Source organism: Giraffa tippelskirchi, chromosome 12, assembly GCF_054371585.1.
Source record: "Giraffa tippelskirchi isolate mGirTip1 chromosome 12, T2T-mGirTip1v1.2.pri, whole genome shotgun sequence".
NCBI classification, from domain to species: Eukaryota; Metazoa; Chordata; class Mammalia; order Artiodactyla; family Giraffidae; genus Giraffa; species Giraffa tippelskirchi.
The window spans coordinates 59,791,858-59,810,077 of NC_137286.1; the positions used below are offsets into that span (position 1 = coordinate 59,791,858).

The following is an 18,220-nucleotide window of genomic DNA, read 5'->3' on the forward strand; positions in this document are numbered from 1 at the left end:
TTAGGATAAATGTGTACTAATAAACACCATGTGGGTTTTGTGACTGTTTTTAAAGAAAGTGGCAGTATGTGGTTAAGTGTCAAATGAGTAACATTATGGACTTTGCACTGTGTCCCCCCAAAACCGTAAGTTGAAGCCACAACCCGCAGCGTGGAGATATTTGGGGACAGGGACTTTGAAGAGGTACTTAAGTTTAAATAAGGTCATAAGAGTGGGGCTCTGATCGAATATAAGTGGTGTCCTTATAGAAAGAGGAGACTGGGGCATACACAGAAAGAAGACACAAGCAGAGGACGGCCATCTGCAAGCCCAGCAGAGAGGCTTCAGGAGGAGTCGACCCTGTGGGTGTTCTGATTCTGAACTTCCAGCCTCCAGAACTCTGAGACAATGACTGTCTGCTGTTTAAGCCTCCAAGTCTGTGACACTTTGCTGTAACTGCCCTAGCAGATGGATCTAGGCTGCACGGGGACGTGGTTTAGATGAGGGAAGGGTCCATGAGAGAGCCAGCTGCTTTGCAGATATGAAAGTGACATACTCAAAAAAATTACAGCCGGCTCTAAATGACATGAAAGAAAACCATTTCATCAGATGCACACCACTCAAAAATATTGGCGTCCATTCATTTGCATTCAATTTTATTCCTTCCTTCAGTTAACAGTGGTGACCCAGCCTCTCCATCCCTGCTGAAGGACACAACACATGGGTTAAAGCTGTCGGAGCTGACTTGTGAACACTGAGAAGGAGCAGACAGGCCCCCAGATAGCATATGCGCTGGCAGCGCTGGCCTGGACTGCCAGAGGCGGACATACCCCAGGCCTCTACTGTCCCAACCAGACTCAGACGGACACCAGCCAACCCTCTGCAGAAGTCTACTGCATGCTGCATTTGTCGAGTGATTCCATTATGGAGACAGCTCCCAAATAACAAAGCGTGGATTGGTTAGTTGGTTTTTAACACTTAGTTCTCAGACTTTAGAGGATTGATCAAGTATAGTACAAAAAATCATTTTTAAATTCAGAAATGTGACATAAGTGCTAGCTACCGTTCTACAAGATTTGGAAAGACCTTACACACGACTTTGTCCGAAGTGACCATTTCATGGATTATGGAGACTTACTATGGGCTTCCCTTGTGACTCGGCTGGTAAAGAATCCGCCTGCAATGCGGGAGACCTGGGTTCGATCCCTGGGTTGGGAAGATCCCCTGGAGAAGGAAATGACAATCCACTCCAGTATTCTTGCCTGGAAAATCCCATGGACAGAGGAGCCTGGCATGCTACAGTCCATGTGCTGGCAAGAGTCGGACATGATTTAGCGACAGTTCATGGGGTCGCAGAGAGTAGGACACGACTGAGCAACTTCACTTCACTGAAGGTCACCCAGCTTGTACGCGGCAGAGCCAGAGCAAAGGCTCGGGATTACCTGCAGCCAGGACTCAACGGGAAGCACAGGTTTGTAACATCTGAGTTCCACAGTAATAGATATATTCAATTCTATACCATTTTCCTTCACTTTTCCTATAATTCAATTCCAAACTGTGCTTCTGATGGTGCAATATTTCAACCTCCTAGTGAACAGAAGTTTGTGCTACAGCAAACAAAACTGGCAACCCTCTTGGTATGTCCCCTTAACCAAGCACTCTATTCCTGCACTCAAAGACCAGTTCCAATTCGAAATCTATGAGAGGTCTAGAGCAAGCCAGGCATGACTGGGGACAGGAGAGAAAGAAGACAGCCAGTGAAGGGAAGAGTGGGGAAGGTGGTACAGGCTGAGGGGCGGGGGGAGAGGGAAACTGTGTTTTCCTGCGTTACGCGTCAGCATCGCTACTGTTCGACCAGAAAGCGATGAGCCTGCTGCCAAGGCTGGGGGAACACACCGGTCCCACAACCCTGCAGTCACATCTCACCTCTTAGGACACTTGGTGACGCTCCTATCTCATGACAATCGTATAATTCAGTGAGGTCCCCCTCCTCACTGGTGATCAAGAGGCTCAGCCAAGCGCAACCCAACTACAGTCACCTCGGGCACCCTGGGGGCTCCTCCCCTGGGCTGCACTTTACATTTCTTCCTCATTAACCCTTTGTCTAGATGACTGCTGCCATAAGAAATTGCGAAACTTTTTAGGAAAGAAGAAAAGTAAAATAAAATCAATGAATAATCAAAAATCAAAGTAAATAAATCAAATGTACCAAAAAACGAGGTAACGGAAAAGGCAGAGCTTCTCTAAGGATGGCACTTTCAGACTGGAAGGGTTATCATGTCTCCACATTATCAGAGTATAGAGTTATTATTTTAACTCTAAACTTACCAACGGTGTCACAAGGTTCATCTTTGTGTACGCAGAAATCTGTCCTAAAAAAATTTTTAAAAAGACATGGTCAGCTGTGTGCAGTACCTCCAAGAACGGGAAAAGAAAACATGTCAATTAATTTTGACTACTTATCTTGCCGATAACAAAGTTATTACTTTGTCATGGATTATAATGAAAAATAATAACTAGCAGTGTTTTTGTGTGCCAAGATTAACCACATTTCCAACTGGTAGGCCCAGTAACCCCACATAAGACTCTCTTTTCATAGCTAAACTATTTCACACATAACACTTAGTTGCTGGAAAGACTCCATCCAATGCTGAAAGTTGCAGAAGAAGATGCTTACCAAGTCATCTATCAGAGACAATTATTTGTCAATATCACACTATAGTGACTTCCTAATTTACTCTACTTGGGCAGGAACTAGTTTTAGATGCTTGAATGACCGTATATCACTTACATGAGAACACAACAAAAAAGTCATTTCTAAAAGTTATATTTTGGGACTTCCCTGGTGGTTCAGATGGTAAAGAATATGACTGTAATGCAGAAGACCCAGGTTCAATCCCTGGGTTGGGAAGATCCCCCAGAGAAGGCAATGGCAACCCACTCCAGTATTCTTGCCTGGAGAATCCCATGGACAGAGGAGCCTGGCGGGCTACAGTCCGTGGGGTCGCAATGAGTTGGACTCGACTGAGCAGCTAACACACTGGGGGTCCAGTGGCTAAGACTCCACACTCCCAGTGCAGGGGGCTGGGGTTCAATCCCTGGTCAGGGAGCTAAGATCCCACATGCTCTGTGGCGCAAACAAACAAAAAAAGGTTATGTTCTTTAAAGCTCCCAGGTGTGAGGCTGTGGACAAATAGCAAAGATGCGTGAAATCTGGTGTAGCCCTGGTTCTGCAGGTACAAGGGGCTCCGTCTGGGTCCTTCTTTCTGCCCATAAATGCCCACAGGTGGAAGCTAACCAGAGCACTGGCTGAGGAGGTATCTTGCCCAAGACTCGGCGAGAACAGCAATGCCTGGCCCCACGCTCATCCTCTCACGGGGACCCGTGGGAGCTGGGAGAAATCACCCCCTCATCTGCAGTTCTCTAAGCACTCCAGTGAAGCTTCAGGCTGAAACGTGTCCTAAGGCACCTCTTCTCATTTGCCTTTAAAAAAATTCTCAGGGCACTCAGCAATATTGAGAATGAAAGTGGCAGTCCTGCACGGGCTGTACACCGCCTTCCGTTTCTGACAGTCCACCCCACGTCGGCATTCAATGTCCTCAATTCCTCTCCCATCTTCTACCAAAAAACCTATTCTCAGGGAAGGGATCTCCCACTCATACTGGGGACAATGACAAGAAGGCAATGTAATACCATCAGCTTTCCTCTTCCCTCCACTCCAACCCACAGCACATCCTGTCCTGTTTGTCTCCATAATGTAACCTGGGCTTCCCAGGTGGTGCAGTGGTGAAGAATCCACCTGTCAATGCAGGAGATTCAAGAGACACAGGTTCAATCCCTGCATTGGGAAGATCCCCTGGAGGAGGAAATGGCAACCACCTCCAGTATTCTTGCCTGGAAAATCCCATGGACAGAGGAGTCTGGCAGGCTACAGTCCACGGGGTCATAAAGAATCAGACACAACTGAATGATTGAGCACGGAACGGAACAATGTAACCCATGTCTAACACCTCTCAGCACTATGTGGCTGCCCACATGAATGGAGGAAACCTGTGTGTTCCCAGCACCAGCTCTGCTTCAGGCTGGCTTGAATGCTGTCAAAGATTCTACCTACCCACTAGACCACAGAGTCCAGATCTGTAGGCGTGAAGATTCCACGTGGGGTTCTGAGGTACAGAATACCCTGGTCGAGGCCACCGCCTCAGGCCTGCCAGGCACCCCAGACGTCCTTCGTGCGCAGAGGAAAGGGCAGCTTGCGGGTGAGGCAGCTTGGGAGGGGCGGCCCTGAAGCTGGGCAGAGAAAGCGGGAGGGAGCTGGGCCAGGGCCCTCGGCACCCACGTGAGTTCCGCTGACTGCATTTCTAGGTTTTCACAATAAATACATATTTTGGTAATTAATTTTAAAACAGTTTTAACAAAGGGTAAAAGGAAGCCTTGAAGACCCCCATGCTTTTCATGCTGCTGCTACTGCTGCTGCTAAGTCGCTTCAGTCGTGTCGGACTCTGTGCGACCCCATGGACGGCAGCTCACCAGGCTCCGCTGTCCCTAGGATTCTCCAGGCAAGAATACTGGAGTGGGTTGCCATTTCCTTCTCCAGTGCATGAAAGGGAAAAGTGAAAGTGAAGTCACTCAGTCGTGTCCAACTCTTAGCGACTCCATGGACTGTAGCCTACCAGGCTCCTCCAACCATGGGATTTTCCAGGCAAGAGTACTGGAGTGGGGTGCCATTGCCTTCTCCGATGCTTTTCATAACCCCCTGCAAAACGAAGGGAGCCTCCTTTTCATAACCCCCTCCAAAACCAATGGAGATGGAATAACCATAGGAAAACAAAGACTCGTGCCTTGATTTTTTCTGTCAAAGATGACTTTCAGAAAACTAATTGCAGGCAATAGAGGGTGACAAGGAAGATGCAGAGGCAGAGAGGAGACCAAATAAAATTAGGAATATAAATATACTCACTGGCCTTGTATTTAACTAACCCCAACTCAACTTTCTTGACCTGATACTTCCCACTAGAATGTTCTGAGCATGTCTCACACACACACACACACACACACACACACACCCCAGACTGGCCTGAGACCTCGCTCCAGGGTTTCCCAGAGCAATGAACTGAAAGTGTCATCTCATTGCCTCACTTGGGCAAAGGAAGAAAGGTTGTATGGCCATTAGTTTCATAGAAGAGAACTAAACAGGTTGACCGGGCCGCTGAGGGAGCCGGCCACACCTCCTCCTGTCTGTCTGTCTGGCCAGCTTGGGGGAAGACGCTTAAACGGGCTGGACAGCACCCACCACTCCTGTCTCAGCAGCTTCTGCTCGACGGGATGTCATGCTCACTTCTTAGCAGCTGGCCATCTGTACGGTTGGTGGGTGTCCACGAGGATACACTCTTGGGCTCAGGCACAGCCCAGATGGAAAGGAAAAGGAGAAGAAATCACATCGGCCAGCCCCAGGACTTGAGGACGCTGGCCCACGCAGCCTCCAGCTAGACCCTCAGTCCAGACTACTCTGGAAGGAAGGGCCGCTGGTCCGGAGCAGCAGCCGCCTCGCACCCGGCTTCCCTGTGACGATGTCAGCCCATTAGTATCCCAGCCCAGGGAACTGCAGCTCTCAGCCTCTGATCTCTAAACGGTGCATCTCAGTCCCATGGGCTTCCAGCCCCGGCTCCGTGGCCGCCACCCTGTCCTCGTAGGAGGTCTTCAGTGTAACGTCTGTGAGGCCCCAGGAGATGGACAGCACCACTGGTTCAGTCCAGCGGCCCCACGGAAGCGAGAGGGACCAAGATTGCTCGCAAAGGAGACAGACAACGCCGGCAGGGCAGAGGCCTCTGCGTCTCTTCTGCCTGCCGCTGAAGACACCTTGCCTTCCCAGGCCACCAGACATCTTCCTTGCTGGCACCCACAACCCGCCTGCAATCAGGACCACCCCCTCCGATGTGCTTAGTTAGGAAATAACATTTTAAAAGATTTTTACTGTCGTAAAATTACGACAGTAAAACTTACCATCTTACCCATTTTTAAGTATGCACTTCTGCAGCATCTCCAGAACTCTCAGAAGAGTGAAATTCTGTATCCACTAAACACCTCCTTATTCCAGTCTCCCTGCAGCTCCTGGCCACTACCATTTCTGTCTAAAGGAATTTAACTTTTCTAGGTCTGCCATACAAGTGGGATCACAAAGGATGTGTCCTCTTATTATTTCACTCAGCAAAATATCCTCCAGGTTCATCTATGTGGTAACCAGTGTTAGAATTTCCTTCCTCCTTAAGGCTGAATAATAGTCCATCTGTTGGAATACAAACAGCAACAAACACCAGACACCACATTTTGTTTATCCTTTTATCCACTGATGGACTTGGGCTGCTCCCACATTTTACTTATCATTAGTTATGTTGTTACGAATATAGGTGTATGGATATTTCTTCAAAACTCTGCATTCAGTGCTTTTAGAAGTGGAATTGCTGGATCATGTGGTAGTTCTATTTTTAATTTTCGAGGAACTGCCATACTGTTTTCCACGGTGGCTACACCACTTTACATTCCCGCCAACAGGGCCCAAGGGTTCCAATGCTTCCACATCCTCACCAACACTTGTTCTGTTGTCTGGTGTTCTGTTTGAATGATAGGCACCCTAATGTGTGTGAGGTGTAAAAAAGAACATTTTTACGTAAAATATTTCCAGCATGGTATATAAGCTGTTGGAATCCAGGAAAAAGAGGAAGGAGAAAGCTGAATGGGAAGCATTCTCAGGCTGAGGGTGCATTCATCTCTCTCGTGGTATTTTGTACAAAGGCTAATCCAGAAGCTTTGTCAGTGCTAACTTTGGTAACATCTACTGCCTCTGATAGAAAGGCTATTTGTTCCCAAACCAAAACCATTTGCAAGTATTTTCTCCCCCGGACAAGAAAGGAAACAGCAGGAAGATGAATAACCAATATAGAGGAAATTCCCCTAGGTTATTTTTAACAAAACACCAGAATTTATGCATTTCATATAGTATTTATACAAACCACTGTCAAAGTAACAAACCTGGAAGTTTAGCTGCGTATTCCAAAGGCGATATTATTTAGAGCTCCTTTCTAGAAAAAGTTTTTACTCCTCATCTAATCATCATTTGGAAAATCAATCACATTAATTTATAGTCACACATAGACAACGTTCCCAAGGAACCATGCCTTCTCCCCAAATCAAACCCACTCTCAAAGGCTGCAGCCATACGCTCGGTACAATCCTCAGTGCTTTACCAAGTGCCCCAGAGGCTCCAAAAGCCATTTCAAAGAGCATGGAAACCTCTGATTAGTGAGTGTGGGGGCCAGAGCTGCTGGAAGAGATGGTAGCTAGGGGTTCCCATCACTGACAGGGTGGGCAAACGCAGCTTAAAGCAAGGACGAGGTCATGCTCACCCCCTGTCTTGGGTGCCTAGTAGACCACCAGCCACATGTAGGAATTACTGAATAGACTTCTCAAATGTCCCACTATACCTTTAATCACATCCTGTAGAAGCAGCAAGTGTTCTCATAAGGGATCAGTGTGCTACAGATCACATTTTAACCGTTTAGGGTTCACAACTGATGAATCATCTACAAGTGTGATTAGGTATCTCTTCGGTGTCTGGTGGTGGCAATGTGCATGTTCCAGGTTTTTTGAGGAGAAGGCCAGTGAGCTATAATACCTGGTACCTGGTGCCTGAGGCTGAGATCACAGAACACATCTGGCTACTTCAGGAAGTCATCAAGCCAGGGGCTTGTACATGGCCCAAAAGATGCAAACCAAGAGTCTTTCTGGGCTCAAAACCAAAGTCTTAAACTAGATTTAACTCCTCTTAGAGAAGTAGGCTATCTTCATGCTAAAGATATAGTAAACTGTTCCCTTTCTCTGAACTCAAAGAAAAAGAAAAGCATATAATTTTGAAACTAGTTTCTTAAAAAAATAAATCTTAAAACCAAGGTTGATATTTTCATTCAAAAAGTAAAACACTGTATTTTAATCTAATGGGTTAAATTGTCATGAACCATTTCCACATATTTTCTAAAAGGGGATTTTGGTGTGAACACATAATACATTTTATTTACATTTACTGAGGTAAAACAATCAAGGAAAATCAGTTTTTCTAAGAGCGATGAGACATAGGAAAAAATTAAACAGCCACATCTATACCTACAGTGACTTGAATTATGTCCCCAAAAAGACATGTTCAAGTCCTAACCCCCAGTCCCTATGAATGTGATCTTATTCGGAAAGAGAGTCACTGCAGCTCTAATCAGGTTAAGATGAGGCCACACTGCATTAGGCTGGGCCCCAATCCAGTGACTGGTGTCCTTACAAGAGGGACATGAGGAGAGCACCACAGGATGATGGGGAGAGACTGGAGAGATGCTGCCACAAGGCCAGGGATGCCCAGGGCTGCAGCAGCCTCTGCAAGTTAGGAAGGGGGAGGAAGGGTCCTCCCTCCTGAGCCTCAGAGAGAGCAAGGCCCTGCCCACACCTTGACTTCAGACTCCTGGCCTCCAAAGCTGTGAGAAAATAAACTTCTGTTTTCTTAAGGCACACATTTTGTGGTAGTTTGTTATTGCAGCCCTAGAAAACTAAAATAACATTGCTGCCGTCTACACAGAGAGATGCCTTTGATTACTACTGTCCAGCAGGGTCCCTGGCTTCCCTCTCAACCAGGAAGAGTACATCCAGCTCTGCAGATGTGAAGCTCAGCTCCTGGCTTCAAATGGAGCCTCTATGTGAATTCCATGGGCATCTCTGCCTGCTGCTGTGTCCTGAGAGTCCCCACAGATGGGGCTGTGCACAGCTCATACATTCACCTGCATGGACTTCTACTGCCTTGCGCCATGCTCAGTTGCTTTAGTCGTGTCCAACTCTTTAAGACCGCGTGGACTGTAGCCCGCCAGACTCCTCTGTCCATGGGATTCCCCAGGCAAGAATTACCGGAGTGGGTTGCCCTGCCCTCCTCCAGAGGATCTTCTTGACCCAGGGGTCGAACCCACGTCTCCTACATCTCCTACACTGCAGGTAGATTCTTAACCGCTGAGTCCCTGGGGAGCATGGACTTCCCTCAACAGGAAAACTGGGGTATCCACTCTGTCCAGTTAGGAAGCAGCCTCATACACAGGTGAGCTCTTTCCAGTGAGTATTATATTTGGTGTTGGGAAGAGGTAAATTTCAAGACAAATTTTCTTGAAGTTTTAAGAGTCTTGGGTAACAAGAATTTCAGTAGTTTTATATTCAAACAGCAATAACAATAATAACAGCTAACACTTTAGCCCTTACTTTGGGCCACTGTGAAAGTGGCCATGCTCGTTTAATCCTCACATCTCAGAGGCAGGGCTGTCATTTATCTCCATCTTACAGATGAAGGATTCAAGGCTCAGACAAGTGGCCAAAGGTCTGATTTCCAAGCCTGAATTTCTCTCCAATGGGAAATGCCTTCCCTCTCACACCTGCAGCTCCAGGCTGAGTCCAGCTTTACCTGGTCACGAATACAGCAGCATCCACGGGGGGCGTATCGTCCTTGCCTCCTGGAACCTGGTTGTTGCCGAGGTACCGTGCACCTCCATACTCTTCATTCTGCCAGTGACAGAAGCTCTCCAGGGACCGCTCACCATGATGCCCAATGGACAGCTTGGCCTAAAAGAAATCAGGGGGCAGTTACAGAAGCAACTTCCCAGGGAAGCAAGAGTTTACGCTCAGATAACAGTGCGGATATTAAGGAAGAGACAGCTGCTCACAGGGGCATTATTCAATGTGACCTGCCCACACTGACGGTAGGCAGATGTAGAGACCCAGAGAGAGGCTACGGGGGCCTTATCTATAAGTTAGGATGAAGACTATCCTATTAAAGGAAAGCTTTCTTCTTTTTGGCAAACTGAACATCATACCCAATGTTCTCATGTGCACTGCTTAACTCTTTAGGTAACACTTTCATAAGGAAATGCACTCCATCAAGACCAGAAAACGATACTACAGTGCAACCAAATTTGGCCTGAAGCTTGGGCATAGCTCCAAAAGGCTAGCCATGATCCCAAAGACTTCAACACCAACTCTGCACCCGGGAGACACGGGAGAATGAAGGAGGGGGGACCAAGGTCGCCTGCCCAGGGTTCCCCGAGATGCTGAGATTGTGTGCCCACCAGTAGCAGTGCCTGTCCTCCCCTCACCAGGCATTCCCTGGACCCTGGCCAAGGGCACACTGTTGCCATGTGCAAAGCCAGGCAAAGAGGACAAAACAAAATACTTGGACTCCTCTTTAGCACTCAACAGCCATTAAGAAGCCTAAGGACCAGATACATTTCCTATAACTGTAACTGCACTGATGGAGACTTACAGGACGTTGTCGTAGCAGGACAAGCTTGGTAACCTGAATGTTGACTTTAATTCCAAGGCTCTGGTGCTGAAACATATTGTATACCTGTCAAGAGAGAAAAACAGAAATGTAGAGAGATACAAATACAAAAGTTAAAAAAAAAATAGCAGTATCCTGAAACAAACAAAAGATATTATAAACAAGGTTAAAAGACAGCCTTCAGAATGGGAGAAAATAATAGCAAATGAAGCAACAGACAAACAATTAATCTCAAAAATATACAAGCAACTCCTGCAGCTGAATTCCAGAAAAATAAACGACCCAATCAAAAAATGGGCCAAAGAACTAAACAGACATTTCTCCAAAGAAGACATACAGATGGCTAACAAACACATGAAAAGATGCTCAACATCACTCATTATTAGAGAAATGCAAATCAAAACCACAATGAGGTATCATTTCACACCAGTCAGAATGGCTGCTATCCAAAAGTCTACAAGCAATAAATGCTGGAGAGGGTGTGGAGAAAAGGGAACCCTCTTACACTGTTGGTGGGAATGCAAAGTAGTACAGCCACTATGGAGAACAGTGTGGAGATTCCTTAAAAAACTGGGAATAGAACTGCCATATGACCCAGCAATCCCACTGCTGGGCATATACACCGAGGAAACCAGAATTGAAAGAGACACGTGTACCCCAATGTTCATCGCAGCACTGTTTACAATAGCCAGGACATGGAAGCAACCTAGATGTCCATCAGCAGATGAATGGATAAGGAAGCTGTGGTACATATACACAATGGAATATTACTCAGCCATTAAAAAAAAATACATTTGAATCGGTTCTACTGAGATGGATGAAACTGGAGCCCATTATACAGAGTGAAGTAAGCCAGAAAGAAAAACAACAATACAGTATACTAATGCATATATATGGAATTTGAAAGATGGTAACAATAACCCTATATGCGAGACAGAATAAGAGACACAGACGCATGGAACAATTTTATGGACTCTGAGGGAGAAGGTGAGGGTGGGACGTTCTGGGAGAATGGCATTGAGACATGTGTATTGTCATATGTGAAACAGAGCACCATTCCATGTTCGATGCATGTGACAAGGGCTCAGGGCCGGGGCAATGGGATGATCCAGAAGGATGGGATGGGGAGGGAGGTGGGTGGGGGGTCCGGGAAGGGGAACACATGTAAACCCATGGCTGATTCATGTCAATGTATGGCAAAAACTATTACAATATTGTAAAGTAATTAGCCCCCAACTAAAATAAATAAATTTATAAAAAAAAAAAAAAAATGTCACTAGAAGGGACACATTATCCTGGGGGATCCTATCTCCTCCTTCCTCCCCTCTCAGTGGGCATGCTGTGGTGGCTACAGAAGCCCAAAGAGACTCAAGCCCATTGCAATCAAACAATAAAGATGTGCAATGAGTTCAATGCTAAAAAAAAAAAAAAAAAAACAAAAAAACAAAAAAACTAAGGATATCTGAACAAACTATGGACTTGAGTTAATAATAATCAACAACATTGGCCCATTAGTTATAATAAACATATATTAATGTAAGATGTCAATAATAGGGGAAATTGTGTATGGGAATTCTATGTACTATCTGTCAATTTTTTTTATAAATCTAAAACACAAAATATAAATGAATGAAGTATAAATGCATTTATAAATTAATGAAATATAAATTATAGTCATTAAAAGTTACTTACTTAAAAATATTTTTTAAAAACTGTGTTCTTTCAGTACAAAAAAATCTAAATATATGATTTGCAATCATATATATATATATATATATGAAATTCAAATTTCAATGTTCATCAATATTTATTGGAACAAAAATACATATATGTAAGATATATAACCCAGATTTTATTTAAAAGGCCTTCTGAGACAAAAAATTCCCATAAATATAAATTCCTCAAAAGAAACTTGCATAACAGGAAACTCTGGAATCACATACATGTGCGTACATACAAGCATACATGGAAAGATCAACTGGAAATAAGCTGGTTGAAAAAAATGCAGAGGATGGGTGAATTTGAAAAAAAAAAATGGTGTCAGCTGATTCCGGGGTTTCTTGCAGGAGGGTGAAGAGGATCTTCATGAAGGGATGGGCAAAGTCCATGCCTGTGGCCATTGGCCACGTGCCAATCTGCATCATCTCTGACCCTCTTCATAACCCATCATGGGTGGTGTCTCCACCAACCTCGATTCAATGAAATAAAGCCACTCGCTCAAGACTCACAATCCGTCAACTATGACCACAATCCAAATCTAGCCTTGTCTAGCCGTAAAGGCCATATTCCTTTTTTACCTGAAATCCTCATTCCAACTAAAGTTTGTCAGTGAGTACAGTAACATACGGAGAAGGCAATGGCACCCCACTCCAGTACTCTTGCCTGGAAAATCCCATGGACGGAGGAGCCTGGTGGGCTACAGTCCATGGGGTCGCTAAGAGTCGGATGACTGAGCGACTTCACTTTCACTTTTCCCTTTCATGCACTGGAGAAGGAAACGGCAACCCACTCCAGTGTTCTTGCCTGGAGAATCCCAGGGACGGCGGAGCCTGGTGGGCTGCCGTCTATGGGGTCGCACAGAGTCGGACACGACTGAAGCGACTTAGCAGCAGCAGCAGCACAGTAACATAAAAGCATATGCCCCCTTAATTTTGCACCTCTTGTTGGTAGAACTTAGTTACAAGGGTCTCAACATCAAGAAATCAAAGAATTCAAGAGGAAGAAGGATAGGAAAGGTCAAGTAAGACAGAAGAATGAAAGTTGATGCAGACAGAAAAAAAAAACCCATTGGATTTGAGGACCTCCAGATCGTGACATCCTCCTGAGTTCCTTCTCAGGAGAGAGCAGGATTCAGGGAGGCAGAGTAGAGTAGGTAACAGTATAAGATAGAGAGGAAAAAGGTAAGAACCTTTTAAATATTCCTTTTTCCTTTTAAATTAGGAAAATACTTTTGTTTCATTATGTCCTTTTTCCAATAATTGATACGTAACATTGCCTTAGGTTCAGGTATACAACATGATGCTGATGCTGGGAAAGATCGAAGGCGAGAGAAGAAGGGAACGACAGAGGATGAGATGGTTGGATGGCATCACCGACTCAATGGACATGAGTTTGTGCAAACTCTGGGAGATGGTGAAGGACAGGGAAGCCTGGCGTGCTGCAGTCCATGGGGTCGCAAAGAGTTGGACATGACTGAGCGACTGAATAACGATATAACATGATAACTGTATATCCTATATACCATAGTATATATAATATAGTAAATATATACATATCTCAAAATGATTACCACAATAAGTTTAGTTAACATGCCTCACCCCACACAGTTAACAACTGTTTCTCTTGTGAAAGAACCTTTAAGACCTACTCTCCTAGCAACTCTCTGGACTCCCTGGTGGCTCAGATGGTAATGAATCTGTTTGCAATGTGGGAGGCCCAGGTTCGATCCCTGGGTCAGAAAGATCCCCTGCAGAAGGGAATGGCAACCCACTTCAGTATTCTTGCCTGGAGAATTCCATGGACAGAGGAGCCTTGTGGGCTACGGTCCATAGGGTCACAAAGAGTCGGACACGACTGAGAGATTTCACTCTTAGCAGCTTTCAAATATATGATACTATAGTACTGTTAACTGTAGTCACCATGCTGTACATTACATTCCCAGGACTTATTTATCTTATAACTAAAAGCTTGTACCTTTGACCACCTCCACCCATATCCCTACTCACAGCCTCTGGGAACCACCAATCTGTTCTCTGTATTTATAAGTGCAGTTTTTTTAGATTTCCCTTATAAATGAGATCATACTGTATCTGTTTCTAACTTACTTCGCTTGATTTTGAATATGCTACTTTTTTTCTGATAGACATAATCTAGAGGGAGAATTTTTCAGCAGGGGCATTAAAACTTTCTCTCCAGTATATCAGCAGCAACATAAAGCAATGACTACAGCCAACCACACGGCCACAGTTAATCCAGGCCATGTGAAGCTGGACACACTGCTGGGCATACAAGCAGCAAGACCAGGCATGCAGTGTTTGAGCATCTGTGTGACAAAGGAATTAGCTGTGTCAGTGCTTGGGTTTTTCTCTTTGAAAACTATTATGAAAGCAAAACAATCTTTGTGTAATTTAATCTTCTTTCCCACAAGGAGAAATACAATATATTCAGTTCTTCTGTTCTCACTCCCTCCTTCCAAAACTTTTTCTTTCCTTAAGAACAAAATTGCAGTCATTTTTTTTTAATTCTGGATCATCTGTAGGCCAATTCTGAAGTCATGCCTTAGCTACCTATCCCCAAACCTGGGTGAAGAAGGGAAAAGCACATAACTTTTTCCTTGTTTTGATATTCTGAGACCCACCCAATGGCTATAAATCAAAATTTTCCAGAAATATTCAGCCTTAGGATTGAGCCCAAACTAGAAAACCTCAATTCAAAACATGAAAACTAGGAAGAACAAAAACTTTAAATTATGAGGGAGAAAATTCAAGTCACACAGGTTTTCAAAGCGCAACCGAAACACTGCCGGTAACAGTAACATCGGCCAAAGACATTAAAGAACACTGCAGGTTTAAAGGAACACAAGAAACCAGTTCTCAGGGTGTCCTGACACATTCCCTGAAAGCAGCATAAAGAATGGGGCCTGAAAAAAAAAAAAAAAAAAAAGAATGGGGCCTGAAGGGAACGATGCAGGTTTCAGCAATGACAGAACCACGGGGACAAACTCCCTCCTCAGAATTGCTGGATTTTTCCTCTCCACCTGAGGACAGTTCAGCACATTCTGTATAAGGCTCAGGTGTCATCCTTGAAAAAAACACAAAAAAAATATGTGAGCTGGAGGGGAGAAAAGCTTCATGCTCCAGGAGCTGGGATGGAGGGCGAGACGGGGACTTGTTTAATGAGCACCGAGTTTCAGTCTTGCCAGATAACAAAGTTCTGAGGTTTGGTTGCTCAGCAATGTGAATATATGTAACAATCCTGAACTGCACACTTAATGACTAACATGGTAAATTCTGTTATGTGCATTTTACCAAATTAAAACTTTTTCATTAGTTAACTTAAGAAGCCCCATGCTCTAAAGATGTTCTCTAGGAAGCCTGCAGGAAGCTACCCGCCTTGATGTGCAACTGGGAGGCTCACATTCAGGAGAGCGGGTATGGGAACCTGGTTGCGGCTGAAGCGTCTTGTCCCTCGGGCAGACCACGCTCCCGCAAAGCTGGGCAGACACTTGCTCTCCAGCGGGGGCTGGGGCCAAGCCAGGCGAGCCAGCTCAATGCCCCAGGACACAAAGCAGCAGGCCTCAGAGACGTGTCGCAAAGGCTCCCTGTCTTCCTCACCCGTGGAAATGCACGCTCGGGAGAACCATGGAGCTGGCGGCCCCATGATGATTAGAGAGAGGGAACATGATGATGGTTGGAGAGGGAACAGCCCAGCAACGTCTGGAGTCTATCCCGCTCCAGCTGGCTGCGTCCTGGCGCGCTCAGAGTGCCGGCTGGGTCCTCGCACTGCGGGCTGAGCCGAGGGCCCTGCAGCCAGCAGCGCACGGCAGGGCTCCCCCGGCTGGGCAACCTGGGGACACCGTCAGGGAGGGGCAGACAGGGATGGGTAACGGGCATGTGGAAGGAGTGGTCGCAAGGCCAGGCGGCGGTGCTGTTCGCCAGGCCAGGCCGGTGGGCGGGGAGTGTGCTCACAAGAGCATCACCTACCAGCATGACTCAGGACCTCCCTAGGGACAGAGGGGAACCAGACGTGACACGCTCACATCACCGGCTGCACCCACCCAGACCCCACCCTGGAAGGGGCTATATTCTCTAGCAGTCTCTCTGACCGGGGTCCCGGAAGCAGCAGCAACATCTCCTGGGCACGTTCTGGAAACACATTCTGGAGCCCACCCCAGACCCCATGGATCAGAACGCCGGCGGGGCAAGCTGTCTGCATCCACCAAGCCCCCCAGCATCCCTGGGCTGTGGGAACCAGTGAGCCCTCGAACACGCGGCCGGTCTCTGCACACCAGAGAGAGGCTTGTTGTATGTTTCACATGGTAATTGAGTCAAATTGATGTCATTTTTCCTCCAAACAGAACTCGCCTGGAATGTCTCAGGTTTTCGTTCCACTCTGTGGTTGTTAAGGAAGCTAAAAACAACCAAAGCTCTGTCAAGCGGCCCCATTTTCCAGTTCGGCTGCCCAACCCCAGTGCTTCGAGTGTCAGCACCACCTGTTTCCGTCTGCAATTTGTTCTTTAAAATATTCCTGCTCTAGTGTCACCACCACCTCCCAAAGGAAAATCAAGTCATGCGCATAAGAAGGCTCTACAGCACATCTGGAAAATCAGCCAGATTTTCAAACCACTCAGGGCACGGGCTGCAGCTTGCTGACAGCTCAGAGATCCAGGTCTGGGTGAAGTGTCTCTCCCAACACGTAACCACACAGGTAAGCGTACTTGCCCCGGGGAAAGGACTGTTGGAACACACAACCCAGCGGGAGCCTATCTCCCTCACAGCCAGGAGGGAGGGATCTTTTAAAACACAGCTGCCCCCTGCAGCAGCTTTCCAGCTCACTCACAGCGAAGCTGAGCACTGGGGCCCCACGCCCCACCCTCCCATCACCCACAGAAGCACCTTTCCCTCTGCCTCCCAGATGCCAGGACGACCCTACTGGCCTGCTCCTCATGTCAGGCTAATGCCTTCCCTTCTCAGCAGAGGGCGAATCATCACCGAGGTGTCCTTAACTGCCCTGGTCACTTGCTATCACCTGGATCTTTGTGTAGCATTTTTTAAATCTGCACACAAATTTCACGGAGCTGTCTGTTGCATACTCTCGGTTGGTGCCACCACATGAGCTCCAAGAGGATGGGAAGTGTCGTGGTCTCTACTTGATCCCTAGAAAAGTCCCCAGGCAACATTAGTCCCACAGTACCCAGTAAATATAACTGAATGGAATGACTGAGTGTATCTCATTTTATGTTTTTATAGTGGTAAAATACATACAGGGTTTCCCAGCTAGTGCTAGTGATAAACAATCCACCTGTCAACGCAGGAGACGCAAGTGGGTTCAATCCCTGGGTCACAAAGATTCCCTGCAGGAGGAAAGGACAAGCCGCTCTAGTATCCCTACCTGGAAAATTCCATAAACAGAGGAGCCTGGCAGGCTACAGTCCGTGGGGTCGCAAAAAAAGTAGGACACGGCTGAGCAACTGGGCACACACACAGCACACACAACATACACATAACATAAAATGTAGCATCTTAACCATTGTTAAGTGCACAGTTGAGTAGTGTTAAAAGCACTGTCATTGTGCTACCATCACTACATCCATCTTCACAGCTTTTTTGTCTTCCCAAACTGAACCTCTGCACCCGTTAAACAACAAATCATTCCCCTCTCCCCTGAGCCCCAGCGACCACCACTCCTTTCTGTCTCTGTGACTACACCAGGCACCTCTTATGAGTGGAATCATACAGAACCTGTCTTTTTGTGATTGGCTTATTTCCTTAACACAATGTGCTCAAGGTTCATCTACACCATAGCATGTGTCAGAGTTTCTGCCCTTCTTATATTTGAATAATATTCAATTATGTATGTGTGCATATACATATACACACACACACATTTTTGTTTATCCTTCAATGGATATTTAGGTTTGTGAATTATTTGTGAATACTGCTGCTATGAACAAATAAAAATCTCTTGGAGACCCTGCTTTCATTTTGTGTATACACCCCAAAGCGGAACCACAGAATCATGTATCTTGTGAGTGAACCTCTTTTATGCTCTGGCCTGTGTACAGTCTGGACACTTTGCTGGGATTTTTAAAATTTTTCTTTTTTGGCTAAGGATGCTGTTTTCATTGGGGAAAGCTCCCTCACTGGGTGAGCTCTGGACGAAGGAAGGAAG

General features: G+C 46.0%; 1 protein-coding gene across 4 annotated transcripts in view; it reads right to left on the reverse strand.

Annotated features, from left to right (window-relative positions):
• Positions 1-18,220, reverse strand: part of ADAMTS17 (ADAM metallopeptidase with thrombospondin type 1 motif 17) — a 397,426-nt gene that overhangs the window by 300,740 nt on the left and 78,466 nt on the right. For all 4 annotated transcript variants that reach the window (XM_081551355.1, XM_081551354.1, XM_081551353.1 and 1 more), the window contains exons 5-7: positions 10,313-10,396; positions 9,458-9,615; positions 2,308-2,351 (exon numbers count right to left, since the gene is read on the reverse strand). In XM_081551355.1, coding sequence (XP_081407481.1) covers positions 2,308-2,351; positions 9,458-9,615; positions 10,313-10,396 — 286 coding nt within the window. The remainder of the gene's footprint in view (positions 1-2,307; positions 2,352-9,457; positions 9,616-10,312; positions 10,397-18,220) is intronic.